This window comes from Podarcis liolepis (genome assembly GCF_965112155.1).
Source record: "Podarcis liolepis genome assembly, chromosome: 2".
Taxonomy (NCBI): Eukaryota; Metazoa; Chordata; class Lepidosauria; order Squamata; family Lacertidae; genus Podarcis; species Podarcis liolepis.
The window spans coordinates 38,695,503-38,708,828 of record NC_139555.1 but is presented as its reverse complement, the minus strand read 5'-3'; the positions used below and the strand labels follow the sequence as shown (position 1 = coordinate 38,708,828).

The 13,326-nt window shown below is 41.3% G+C and overlaps 1 protein-coding gene across 9 annotated transcripts in view; it reads left to right on the top strand.

The window, feature by feature from the left end:
* Positions 1–13,326, top strand: part of MYOCD (myocardin) — a 233,328-nt gene that overhangs the window by 181,620 nt on the left and 38,382 nt on the right. Inside the window, exon 1 of one of the 9 annotated variants that reach the window (XM_083487494.1) lies at positions 9,651–10,729. The exons of 5 other annotated variants lie outside the window; for them this stretch is intronic. Coding sequence is in view for 1 of the 4 variants with exons in the window: in XM_083487489.1 (XP_083343615.1) it covers positions 10,006–10,060 (55 nt within the window). In the remaining 3 variants the exon portion in view is untranslated. Of the gene's footprint in view, positions 1–9,650; positions 10,730–13,326 lie in introns of those variants that run through there. 3 more of the 9 variants (XM_083487492.1, XM_083487489.1, XM_083487493.1) reach the window with 3 other exon arrangements.

Here is a 13,326-nt window from a genome sequence, read left to right as displayed (position 1 = left end):
ATCTGGGTAACTGGGAACTTCGTCTTCCTGGGTAGGAATACATACATACAAACATATCATTCTTACATAAATTGTAACATACATACATTGTTACATACATGCATATCATGGTTACAAATGTAGAATCTATGCCCATGTTAAGCTGAATGTGTTGAGGTCAGGAAAAAAGAAGACATGGATGCTCATGCTCCCCAACCTTCCTCACATTCAGTGGGTCGTATCCAGTTGTGTCCCTCATGTTGATGGAACACTTGCATTTTGGCAATTTCTGCTCCACATGTAGCCCCTTGCACACTCCATAATCTGCTCTGGAGAACTGAGTAGTCACCAACAACTCAGGCATGGTAAAACTTAACTCAAGCCCTTATTCTAAGAGGTTTCATCAAGCACCTTACACTGTCAGTTCAAGAGACACCATTGGAGATACAACCCAACAGAACATGAAAATTGTCCTGGAAAGGGCCAAACCAACATGGTGCCGTCCAGATATTGTGGACTACAATTCCCATCAGTCCAAGGCAGCATGACCAATGGTTAGGGAAGTTGTCTGGAAAGCATGGCATTGGCCATCCCTGCCTTGCAGGGATATAGGGACATATACTTGCTGCAGAGTACATTCTAGCTAACAGGAGCAGTATTCAAACTCAATCTTGAGATGAATTTGCCAATTGTGGAAGCAGAATCTTTTGGAGAATGTTGAATTTGAGCCATTGAACATTAGCATTTTCAACAGTCGAAATTTAGCAGAAGTATGGGATTTTGACTTCCTGTTTGCCTTCATACCTGCCTCCACATGGTTACGTTGTGTGTGCATAGAGGTAAGAGCTCCTAATGAAGAAAGAACAAAGCTGAAAGTGTCTGTAGAAGCTTAGCCTGGAATAATTTTTCCTTCTCTAAATGCAGAGTCAGGACAGAAAGATAAACCCAAGTAAAGCTCCCGTTGATTTCAAACCTGAATGGCCAAGAATGTGGTGAATGACTTCCCCTGGGTTATCTCAGGTTTCTGGTGTTGACAGTAGCCGTAGTTTCTTGCTATCGCTAGAAATGGTGCCCGGAATCTCTTGGCAGTAGGAAGGTGCAAAGATCAATGCTGGTAACCTTTCTAATTTTGATGGGAATGCTAGATACTTGATCCCATTTTACTGCTGAAAGAGCAAGCGGTTCACCAACTTTGCTCTATAAATTGGGATAGAGAAAGTGTGGGAGGGGCGCTGGACAAGCAGCCACCATGTACTCTGCTGGGAAAACGAGAGCCTTGGAAGCCTTATCTTTTAAACAATAAACATCAAAAATCTGTGCAGTAGATGAGAAGCAGATATGGGTGTGGGAAAAGAATTCCCCCAGAGACCTAATTTATTGGGCAATCTCCATTGAAGTGAGGAGCAAAGATTCTGAGAGGAACAGGAGGCTGAGATGCTTTTTGAGCAAGCAAAGCTGCAAGGTTATAAACCATGTTTTCAACTTGACTTTTATGGAGATCCATGATATCCCAGGGAACTAGTGACTTCAGCATTTGTCCATGGGGAGCATGGGAAAGATGCATACAGATTAGCTTTGCAATCAGTGTGTCAATTTGCCTGATAATTCTGCTTCCATCATCCGTTGCTCTTGCATGCAGAATTTGCCTTAACTGAACCTTCCGATATTAATTTTGAGTGGTGCTTGAATTTTGATGGACAAATTGAGGACTCTTTCCCCTGCCCACTGTACTTTGCTCCTGTGTGAAAAAAACAGAAGGGGGTCTCCTCTTAGAGGTTTTGTTTCATTTTGCACAGTCATCAAATGCATTTCAGCATTGTAACAGAAGAACAGGATTCCTCCAGCTATAAGAATAAATATACCCTGTCTAGTGGACAGATTGGAAGGAGTGTTGAATGTCCCGAGATTTAAAGCTATTATAAGAGAAGCAAAACACTCAAAAAACAAAGAAAAAACACTTTCATTGAAGTGAAGCAGAGGAGCTTTTTCAACACAGCAGGAGAATCCTGCTAGGTAGACTAACTTGGTGACTCAGGGTTCTGACAGATAAAGAAAACAAGTTTGAGATGGCAAGCATCCTCTTTAAAAAGTATGGCTTTGTCTGTCTCATGCAGGCAGAATACCCCTTTTAAGCAAATAGCCACCACAGCACATGTGTGCCTCATCATAAAACAAAGAAAGTATGCTTCTTGCCTCAGAACTGTTATTTTTGCCCACGTGCACATTTATGGATTAAATATGAATGAATTTAATTTATCATCTGAAAATTCTATGATTAAATGTTATTCAATTAGGTAACAGTTCTACTCTGTATATTTATGACAAACTGTTTAGGGCAAGGGCAGCCATTATGGTGTTGTTGGATGGCAACTCCCACCATCCCTGACCATTGGCCGTGCTGGCTGAGGCTGATAGAAATTGTAGTTCACCAACATCAGGAGGCCATTATGTTTGTTAGCCTTGGTTTTAAGGGCTCAAGGGTTGGTAATCAGAGCAGCATTTTGACCTAAATATCCTTGAAAAAGCTTCTTCTGTCCAAACAGAAACATAGTAGTGGAAAAGTCAGCTTTAGTGTTTGCTCTAGGGAAGAAGAGAAATTTATGATGTGGGACAAAATTGTATCAAGAAAACTGGACAATAAAAGGTCACAATACTGTATATATCCCCAGAAAGCTCCTGTTGATTACTGTCTCAATACCCACGAAAACATGTATCTCCCACTTTGGCTAGCAGGGAGAGAAATCATTTGCCGGCTAGATTTGGGCATTGAATCCCAGAGAGTGTGAGATCCTTAATCTATGCCCCCTTCTTCAGGAAACATGCCAGACTATTATGACCACAAAGCCGCAGTGAAATAATGCATCTTATCTGCCTGAGCAAATTTTAATGTGGTCCTCTTGATTAGTGTTTAGAAAGCAAGCAAACAATTGATTTAAAATAATTGGTAAATTATGATTAAATAAAAATGTTTATACCAAGGAGTTTGTCATTGATATGATAAAATAAATATTTGCAGAAGGAACTTTTCCTTGGCCCAGAGCCTGGTCCATGAGCTTTGTGAGATTGACCGTGGTCTCATTTTAATAAAGACCAGAAGGCTTTCCAAGAAAATATAGTGCCTCCTTCCATTTAGCCAACCAACGTATATCAAGACCTTTGTCCATTTCCCTAATATACAATGGCATGGGTCGTCCTTTGGGTCATTCTGGTAATGCCTGTCATTTATCCTTCAAAATTCGCTGAAACTATATTACAAGTTAATAAAAGAAGACAGTTTAGTGTTTGGGTCTGGTATAAACACAAACTGAAACACTGAATACCACTCAAGCATTACTTCCAGAAGGCAGACACGGGATATGAGAAGGACTTGTGAGCTCACCATAAGCATATATAAGTTTTACACCTGTTTCACTATTAGGGTAGCTACCTCCACCCCCAAAATAAAGCTTAGTTCTTATAGTTGTTCTGAGAATTTTCTTAAGATAATGATTCATAGCTACACTTCCCAGGGTTCCCTGGGGGAAAGGAATGACTATAAACCAGTTTAAGTCTGTGGTGTAGACATGCCCCACGTTTAGGTTTCATTTACTCTGGGCCTGCCTTTCAGTTGCGTATCCACATGCAGAACCATCTAGCTGCTCACTGTGGCTTGTTTTGGCTGACCATCTCTGTAGCAACCACCTCTCTCTTTCTGTTAGGCGTATTGCTATGCTTCTACCACATTGCCCATGCTTCTACCACATGTAAAGTACAGTACATATGAGGAGGTTTAACCAGCTGTGGACCCTTTTGCATAGTGATGACTTGGCCTCTTTGCTCCACGTTTTGGTAACCTCCACATCAAACTATTGCAGTGTATCCTATGTAGGACTGCTGTTGAAAACACTTTAGAAGCCTCAGCGGTACAGAATGCAGCAGCCACGTAATGACTGCAAGAACACACATAATACCTGTTCTGAAGCAGCTGCACATCTTTGTTTAACTACAGTGGTACCTCGGGTTACATACGCTTCAGGTTACAGGCTCTGCTAACCCAGAAATAGCACCTCAGGTTAAGAACTTTGCTTCAGGATGAGAACAGAAATCGTGCTCCAGCGGTGCGGCGGCAGCAGGAGGGCCCATTAGCTAAAGTGGTGCTTCAGGTTAAGAACAGTTTCAGGTTAAGAACAGACCTCCGGAACGAATTAAGTACTTAACCCAAGGTACCACTGTATTTTGATTGGGAAGTTGCTTTGCTCTTGCACAATGCATAATACTGTGGACCAAACTGAAGCTGGATATTTTACTCCTGCTGGTTCTCCAATGAGCTCAGCGTGACACATACTGTCTTATCATTTTTATCCTCACAATAACCCTGTCTGGTAGGTTAGGTTGAGAGACAGTGACTGGCCCTTGATTGCCTAGTAAGCTTCATACCTCAGTGAAGATTTGAAACCAGGTCTCCCTTATCTGAGTCAAACATTCTATCTACTACACACTTTGCTGGCTTGTAAACTGAGTCATAACATTCACCAGGTTGTGTGTGGTTTGTTTTTTAATAGACTGAATGTATCCCCATGCCTATTTTTGCCAGTTCAGCATTTCAGCAGCAAAATGACCACCCCATATGGGAATTAGATTTGATCAATTCATCAACCCATCTTCTTCTTTTTTTCAGATAAGTTTCATAGTCGTTAATGAGATTTTGCTGCCTTGAAAATGGTTAGCTTACATTCTCTTGGGTTGCTGTGCCTGTTTCACAGATTACTTCATTACTTGATTGCACAATGCTTTTAAGCAACAGAAGATCATTGTTTGTGTTGTGTGTTTAGATTCACTGCTGTCCAGTCAATAAAATGTTGGGTATCCTTCATTTTAAATGTTACCTGAGCTGTGGACTTGCTGGACGTTTGTGGGCAAGGCATTGTGTCTCAGGCTGTATTTCTTGTCTGTAAAATGGGGGTAATGGTAACTGACCTTTACAGGATTGCTCTGAATATGATTGAGATAAGGAAGCAAATTTGCCACAGTAATTCTCTGCTGCTCTGCTCAGTTTAACACTTTCATACTTGACAGTAACTTATACAGAAGAGGTGTGTGTCTCAGTTTACAGAAATCTAGGACTGTCATTTATATAGTGGCTTCTGAATATGCGGATGCTCTTGACTGAGACTACTGACGGATCTACACATAACACTCGTGCTGTTCTTATAGACCTCCCCTTTGTCTGCTGTGTGACGCTCAGGAAGTGCAGGTATGCTTAAGATCAGGGTAGGAAAATGCAGTAGTGTCAGGATGACAGCATGCTTCAGTGTGTCAGTTCTGGTGCCCCAAAATCCAGCACCATAGGCAGAATCCCAGACCTTCTCCACCAACGCCCACCTTGGAAGTAATTATTGCAAGAGTTGTATAACCACTGCAACACAGAGGGGACTAGAGAAAGGAGGCACACTCAGGCCGGCATTTGAACTATCCTCCTGCCTGCCTGCTAGCTTCTCTTGTATCATCAGTGTGTGTCCCAGGGAGTTCTCATGAGGACATTTCAGATGAGCCCACCAGCGTTACATTGGCCTGGAGATTAGAGAGAACACACAGTGATCTTCAAGAGGGATGGAATCTATAGTAGGAAAGCCAGCCGGCCCCACCCTGCACTCAGTGCACATTTTGCATCCCTCCCTCAATAAACACAACAGATTGCCATATTTTCTCTCTTTTTTACAATTAAATATTTACGCTAGGCAGAAAACATTTTGCATGGACTTTTTAAACAGCCATGTCATCTTGCTCTTTTCATTCTCTAATCTTTCAGTTCTGAATCAGAAGTGAAGATTTTTAGCCTATTTACTAAGAAGTAAATATTATGATGAAAACATCAGACAGCTTAGCAGTGACTTTAGGAAAGTGGAGAAAGCATTTTCTGGTAGTGCTGTCAATTGCAAAACATTCCATAGGCTACCAATGGAGGGAGTGATCTTGTTCTGGAATTCCTAATTTTCTTAGACTCTTAAGAGTTGGAATAAATACAAATCATTTCATCCGAGGGTCAAGTCTGACATTACCTTAGCAGTGAGAGTGATGCTGCATCGTATAGCTATTACACAGGATCTAGTAGCATTAGAGGATCCAGATCATAGGGGCAGCACCCATAGACTTGAAACTTCTCCCAGTATTGCCAGGCTTTTCCACTGCCCCATCTCCTGATACTGAGGCCACTGCGCATGTGCAGGCCTAAATCTTTTAGCAAAGCAGCACAGGAATAGCAGACATAGCTGCAGTTTGCCTTCCACACTTCTTAAGGTAGCATAAGAAGGACACTGTTGCTGCCTTAAGACAGGATCATTTTCAATCAGTCATAAAGTGCAGGACTCTGAGTTTGATCTCACAAAATGTTGTTGCATGGAAAATATTTCAGCTGTGCTGTGCTCCACAACACAAGGTTTTCCATCCCTCCATAATGGTTAGTAAGCGTCATTGGCCACTTTGCATGCTCAGTCCTCATTCAGCTATTTTGCACCACCACCCTCCAGGTTTCCCAACACACTGCTCAATTCTCTCTCTCTCTCTCTCTCTCTCTCTCTCTCTCTCTCTCTCTCCTTCCTTCCTTCCTTCCTTCCTTCCTTCCTTCCTTCCTTCCTTCATACCACTGCAGATTTTGGGAATTCTCTGAGTCTGCTGACAAATGACTAGTGTGTGGATAATGCTGTTTTGGCTACACACACACACACACACACACTTGATCTTAGCCAAAAGGCCGAGAAGCGATGCTGTTTTGGCTACATAAGCTCAGATGCTTGCCTCTGAAAATCAAAGACAGGGAATTGGTAGCCTTGAACCCATTGGTGCTTAAGAATTATGAGAAACTTGTTGATGGAGTACTGAAATTAGTGGTGCCATTTTGGCTCAGTCTTACATGAATGAATGAAGCACGCTTATTCAGTTGACTGCCTGTAGTAATTGTGGGCATCTTCGTAGAGGAATACAGTGGTACCTCGGGTTAAGAACTTAATTCGTTCTGGAGATCCATTCTTAACCAGAAACTGTTCTTAACTTGAGGTACCACTTTAGCTAATGGGGCCTGCCGCGCCGCCACGGTGCAATTTCTGTTCTCATCCTGAAGCAAAGTTCTTAACCCGAGGTACTATTTCTCGGTTAGCGGAGTAACCTGAAGCGTCTGTAACCTGAGGTACCACTGTACAAAATTCATTTGGGAGAAGCAGTTACTATACCACCCACTGCATGTGTCATTGCTGCAAGTGTGCTTCTTGGCACTGTGCTTGAATCCATTGTGGAAGGTTGGTGTAGAAGTCTTTCTGCATAAAAGGCCTGTGACACACTGCCTTCAGAAACATTATGGAATACCACTATCTGTTAGAAACAGAGCTGAAGTTTTTCAGCCTCAATCACCTTACAGAGTGTTTGTTGTGGGGGAGGAAGGGAAAGGAGAATGTTAGTCGCTTTGAGACTCCTTCAGGTAGTGATAAAGTGGGATATCAAATCCAAACTCTTCCTCTTCTTCTTCTTCTGAGCACATCTGCAATAATTCAGCCCAAGATGTATATTGTGAGGTAATAAATTATGGGGAGTCAGAGAAACCAGCTTAAAAAGTTTTTAAAACAGAAATGTGTTAAAACAACAACAAACTCCTTATAAAGCCTGGTGAAAGTCTTTCTGAGTACATGAAACATAAAAGAGAGTGTTTCTTGTTGAATTCTAGTGCCTGGTGTCCAGCTACTTTCATAGACAGATTTATTGTACTCAAGCATTAAAGTATTTTTGTTAATGTCCTAATACATTAATACTTTAACTATGCCAATAGTTGGTGAAATAGTTGGTGAAATAAACCAAATACTGTATGTTTTGACCCAACAATTTTAGCTTAAAATGGGATCAGTCTGTTGAGTCATGGAAAGCTCAAATCAAAATGCTGGGTTTGTTTGTTTGTTTGTCTTTAAACACTTAATACTAATAAAGAGTCACTGTATGGTTTTACCCTCTTGATCAAGATGTTACTCCTTATGAGGACTTTTGGGGGGCCAGACATGGCTTTGTAATGGTTTTGATTGTACTTTTAAACTAGTTTTGTATGAATAGCTTTGTTTTAAGTTTATTTCTGAACTACCTTGGATCCCCCCCTTTAAAGCAGAATGTAAGTTTTAAATAAAAAATAATGACTATCCGAAAAGACACTTGCTATACTGTTATCCACTATCCTATATTTTTATTTTCTTCTTTTCTTTACATATGATACTTTGTCTTTCTTCAATCTCATTTTAATGAGATCAAGCAGCTACTGAGAAAAGAACTTTTGTTCTGAAGAGTCTGATACTTAAGGTAAATGTTAATTGACATCACCAGGGGAAAATCCAAGTCAGACAATTCATTACTGGAGGAAGTCTTAAATTATAATGTGTGAACAGAGAAAAGCCTCATTGCAAAGGAATATGTGGCTTTGTGGTCTCTTTTGAGTTCTGTGAATCCATATTTAAACCTTAGAGATACATGAACTGCTAAGCCAAACTGCCACTCTTTGAGAGTCAATACATGTGTATATGTCATTTATTCATAAATCTCTTGATTATTCCACACTTGATGGCTCACAGCCAGAGCCCTTTTCAAATGTTTTATAGTGTGTTAAATGAAATTGAATCAGAGGGGCAACTCTGTGGTGAAAGTCCCCACCCCAAATCCGTGTGCATCCGGTGTAAGATCTGAACATATTCTCATCTGTACAGTTTCCTTGGGCATCTTAGTGTGGAAAGACAGGGTGTACACTAACTTTGTTGTTGTTGTTGTTAAAAACTGCAAATGCAAAGACCTCTCACTATGTGTTCAACAAGGCTGCTTTTCCAGGGTTCCCAACCATGCAGAGAGAGTTCTCTGAGCACAACATTATATAATCAGGACCATTTTTAGACATTACAAATATTGTGATGATACACATCCCACCATGTGCATTAATTACACCTGAAAAGGGCTCAAATATCTGAATAGACTTTACTGAAAAGCATGAATAAGAATAATTAACTAAAATGATGCTTGTGCTGTTTTTAAATCAGCCCCTGAGTGATGTGGAATATTGTTTTGAAGGTATTTTTTAAAAGGACAGTTATTTGAGCTTGGGAACTTTGATGGAGATTTGTCAGCAGAATATAGGTGACGGTGCTTGGGATATAATGCATGGTGAGAACTTTGTCAGTTACATACTTTATGCGCTTACAAGGACCTCTGTTCTTGTTGTTTGTACTGCTAAGGTTGTGCAGCAAAGTTGTGTCCACATAGGGTGTCTGAGTTTTGTGAGTTTTTGATGAATAGTTTGTGTTTGTGTGACATATCAATGGGTTTATTAATAGGTGATGCCTGTATCACTAGATTCACTTTAAAGCAAAAACTAGCCTAACACACAGCCACTATGCCATCCAAAAACCTCCACTGAAGTCAAGAAATCCCATCCTTGGGATGTGAGCTATTAAAATCCACTGCAGGAACCATGCAGCCGAGCCCTTCCTCTTGAATTCCTGGTAGCAACAGGCTCTGTATGCTGGAAAGAGTTAAGCAGGAGTCTGTTGATATTTCAGAGCTGCTCCGAACCCCTGCAGTCAGAGGGAGGGAAGCTCTTGATTGGCCAAGTTCCTGTTGGTAGTAATAGCGGATCAGATATCAAACTTCTGTCTTTCCTAAAGACCCTTTAGGGATAGTCTGCTCCCCGCTAGACTATGACATCAGTCAGGACACCCGGTGATGTTGCTGATAGTAAACTCTGAGAAAGGAGGGGAGGGTGGGATAGAAAGGAGGGGTCTGCTAGCTAAAAGTTAATTAGCCCAACACAGTGCAAGGGCATACAGTAGGCTTTCGCGGAGGGTCAGTGCTGGATGGGACCAAACCTTTCCTGAGTTACACTTCTGCTGCTTTCTGCAATCACCTAGACTCCAAGGGAGGGCTAGATGAATTGTGATTCATTGGTCGTGATCAGCTTCTCTTCTTGGAGCCAGTTAATGGTTTGAGCATTGAGGGGCTTTCTGGCACTGGGAATTATCACAAGGCATCACCATGACACTTCTGGGGTCTGAGCATTCTATGCTGATTCGGAGCAAATTCAGATCAGGTAGGGCTAACTCGGCAAGAATTTCTCCTAAAACTTTTCTCTACTACAAGCCTCAGCTGGAGGCTGTTTCTTATTAAGCAGCATGCAAGTAAAATAACCAGGGAGTCGTAAAGCTGTCATGGGCTCGCTCTCACAGAGGCTACTCTGCAAATGAAGAAATGCGTTTTCCTTTCTGTCTGCTCCCTCTCTTTCTGCTCTTTCCCTACTTACAATTTATGTCTGTGGCGTAGCTTACTAAAAAACAAACAAACCCAAACGCTCTACAATTCTGAGTTCTCCACATATTTGAATGAGAACTGGACCAAAAATCCATAAGGGCTGTTATGACAAGCAGTAGATCTCCTCCCATCCATACAAGTCAGATGCTGTCCTGTATATCCTAGCCTTGATGCTTTACTCCAGCATCCAGGCAGCCAGCCTTAGGGTTCTGTGACTAATTGGACAAACATGAATTTGAAGAAAGGCATCAATTTTTTTTTTAGAAGTACAAAAAACAAATGGAACATGCAAAGTATTTAAAATGACATCACCAGAGAAATATAGCTAGAGCCAAACGACTGATTGCCATTTTCTAAAGCTTTGCAACAAAAAAACCATGTACCAGATCTCCAGAGTGTGTTGAAGCCCCATTAGGGGCGTCTTCTTTGAGGACATCCAACGTGAATAAAGGTGAGTAATGGTGAATAAAGGCAGGAGACAGTCACATAGAAATCAGTCCTATTGCAAGCTTAGGGTCACAGCAACTTTAGATAAATTCAGCATTGTATAGTGTGTGTTCTTGTGTGCATGCTTGTGTTTATACGTTATTCTTATTGGGTTTGGCTATACCAATTGTTATTTTAAATAGCACTCTTTTCTTGTCATCCGAGTTGTTGCTGCGTGCATCCAGTGAATGTACTGCATAATCACGTTCTCCTGTATGTTTCACCCATTCCAGAATGTCACCCACTCAGCTTGGGGAAGGGTGGCGGTTTTTGATCTCTAGTACACCAGAGATAACGAGAAGATCAGAAACTTATCGTTACTGTTGCGAATCCACTAGGGTTTTATGAAGACGTTTGAGGCAGCTGGGTGGTCATTTGCAGTGTTTGCTTAGAAAATATAAAATTGGCAGCTAGTTGAAAACTCCAGAGTTGTATGTACAAATGAAGAGACTCTGGCTGGCTGGGGTTCTACACAGTTTGGGTCCAGTACTTTGCTGTGGTTTCTCTATCACTGTAATCACATTTCATGAGAATAAGTCATTCCTCAGAATCCATTGGTGTATTATGGTAATGGTACAGTGCCATTCACTGGAAAGAAGAGGGCTTGCTCTCTAACCCAGTAATCCCAAAGCAATACTGCCACCTTCCTGAAGTGAGGAGGACACAAGGGGGATGGTTCTCCAGGCCATTGCATTCTTTTACAGTGAGCCAGTATTGTTTTTAAGACTCATTTCGGTGTTATTTTTAAAGACGGGGTGTTGGGGGTTGAGAGATTACAGAGTTGATGGTAGAATCGCATATTTTTCAAATGATTCTGGGCTAAAAGTAAACTTTATGACTCTTTTAGTCCCATAAATTTTGTTTCTTTTAGAGTTTCTAACAGAGTCGCTTTGTAGGGGCACTCTTCCAATCTCTTTCCCACATTTTAATTACCACCTCTTTGTCTTGGGGTGAAGACATACAGGGTGCTTTTGTGACTGTTACCCATCTTATTTTGGTGCTACTTTTATGAAAAAATGTTTTCTTGTAAGTAGAAACCTGTCCACATAGATCCTTACAGTTAGCATTTTAGAATATTAGTATAGCACTAAAAATGGGGCCACAGCAGCAGCAGGAAACGGTTAGAATCCCAAGGATATTCCCATAGACTCCCAAGCTACAGGGCAGATGTGTTTGAGGGTCACTTGCATATTGAGTGCGATAAACTGAAAAGTGTTAATTTAAATAAAGGGTTTAAACATAAGCGCATCTTTGCTCTGGTGTCTCTTGCATGATACACATGGTGATCAAACACTAACCTTGATGTTTAAAGAGGATAGACCTTAGCTGCAGCGTGGAAATAGAGCACAGGTCCTTCATGTCGATTTGTACTTCATCCCAAATTTTCCAAAATGGAATTGTAGCACTACATAAGCAGAATGCTTGTTGCGTATAGTACTTTGTATAACAAATATAGTCAGTATATTAATTTCTTACCACTGTGTTTGATGGGGATTACTCCCCAAAAAGTGTACGTAGGAGAGCAGCCTTTGTTTGAGGTACAGGTGGGAAGTTGTCGCTAGCGTTAACCATTGTAGGTGACAAAAATTATGGTTTCTGTATGTACAGTTACAGTACATAAAATGTATGATACAGTATCATAGACTTACTATCATGGACTATTTCTACTGCCAATATAAATGATACATAAACGTCCTACATGAGAATATCGGCAATGAATGTATACAGACTGAAATAAGCCATTAGCCGTGGTTCTTTCATCAGTTCAGGCGTGTACATTGCAATCCTACCTCCGGTGACCTATTTAGAGCACGTACTGAGGACCTCCTTTGAATTATAGTTTGGAGACCTGCGAATATTACCATGATCTTCATCCAAGGACGTAACCATCTTCTTGTAAGCTTTGGTAACCTTTCAGCTCAAACTACTGTATTGCGCTATGTAGGCGTCTGCCTTAGGACTTCTGCTGCTTTAAAATGTAGCAGCTCACCTAGTCTGGGGCTGATCACAGAGCTGCCATGCCACTAATTCTAGGTGAGCTCTGCATGTTACCTACATGTTTCCTGGCCAAATTCAAAGTGTTGATTGTGACATTTAGAAACCTACACGGTCCTGGCATTTTTAAGGGAATGTTTCCCCCCATATTTACCTGTCCCTGGAATTAGGCTAAAGTGGAAAAATGCTGCTTCAGTTGCCACCATCTTCTGGGGTAAGGTTGTCCCCTACCAAGCATAAGGCTTTATCTAGCCTCGTTCACACATCACAGTGAGCCGAACTATAGCTTACTAGGATCACAGAAACACATAGGCACTTGTATAGGAGCTCACCTGCACTTTTCTCCTCACCAATTTTTTTATTTTTTTTACTCCCATAACACACTGAAATAAGCCACGGTTTGGCTTAACATGTAACCCGATTTCGGGCCCTTGGTTACGCTCTCTCCTTGCTAACCAGATGTTGCAGCCAAGGTTTGCTCTTGTGCTTTCAAAATGATGGCTGTATAGTTTTAATGAATGTTGCAAGCTGTTTTGCATGCCTGTGACTGAAAAAGTGTGTTGTTCT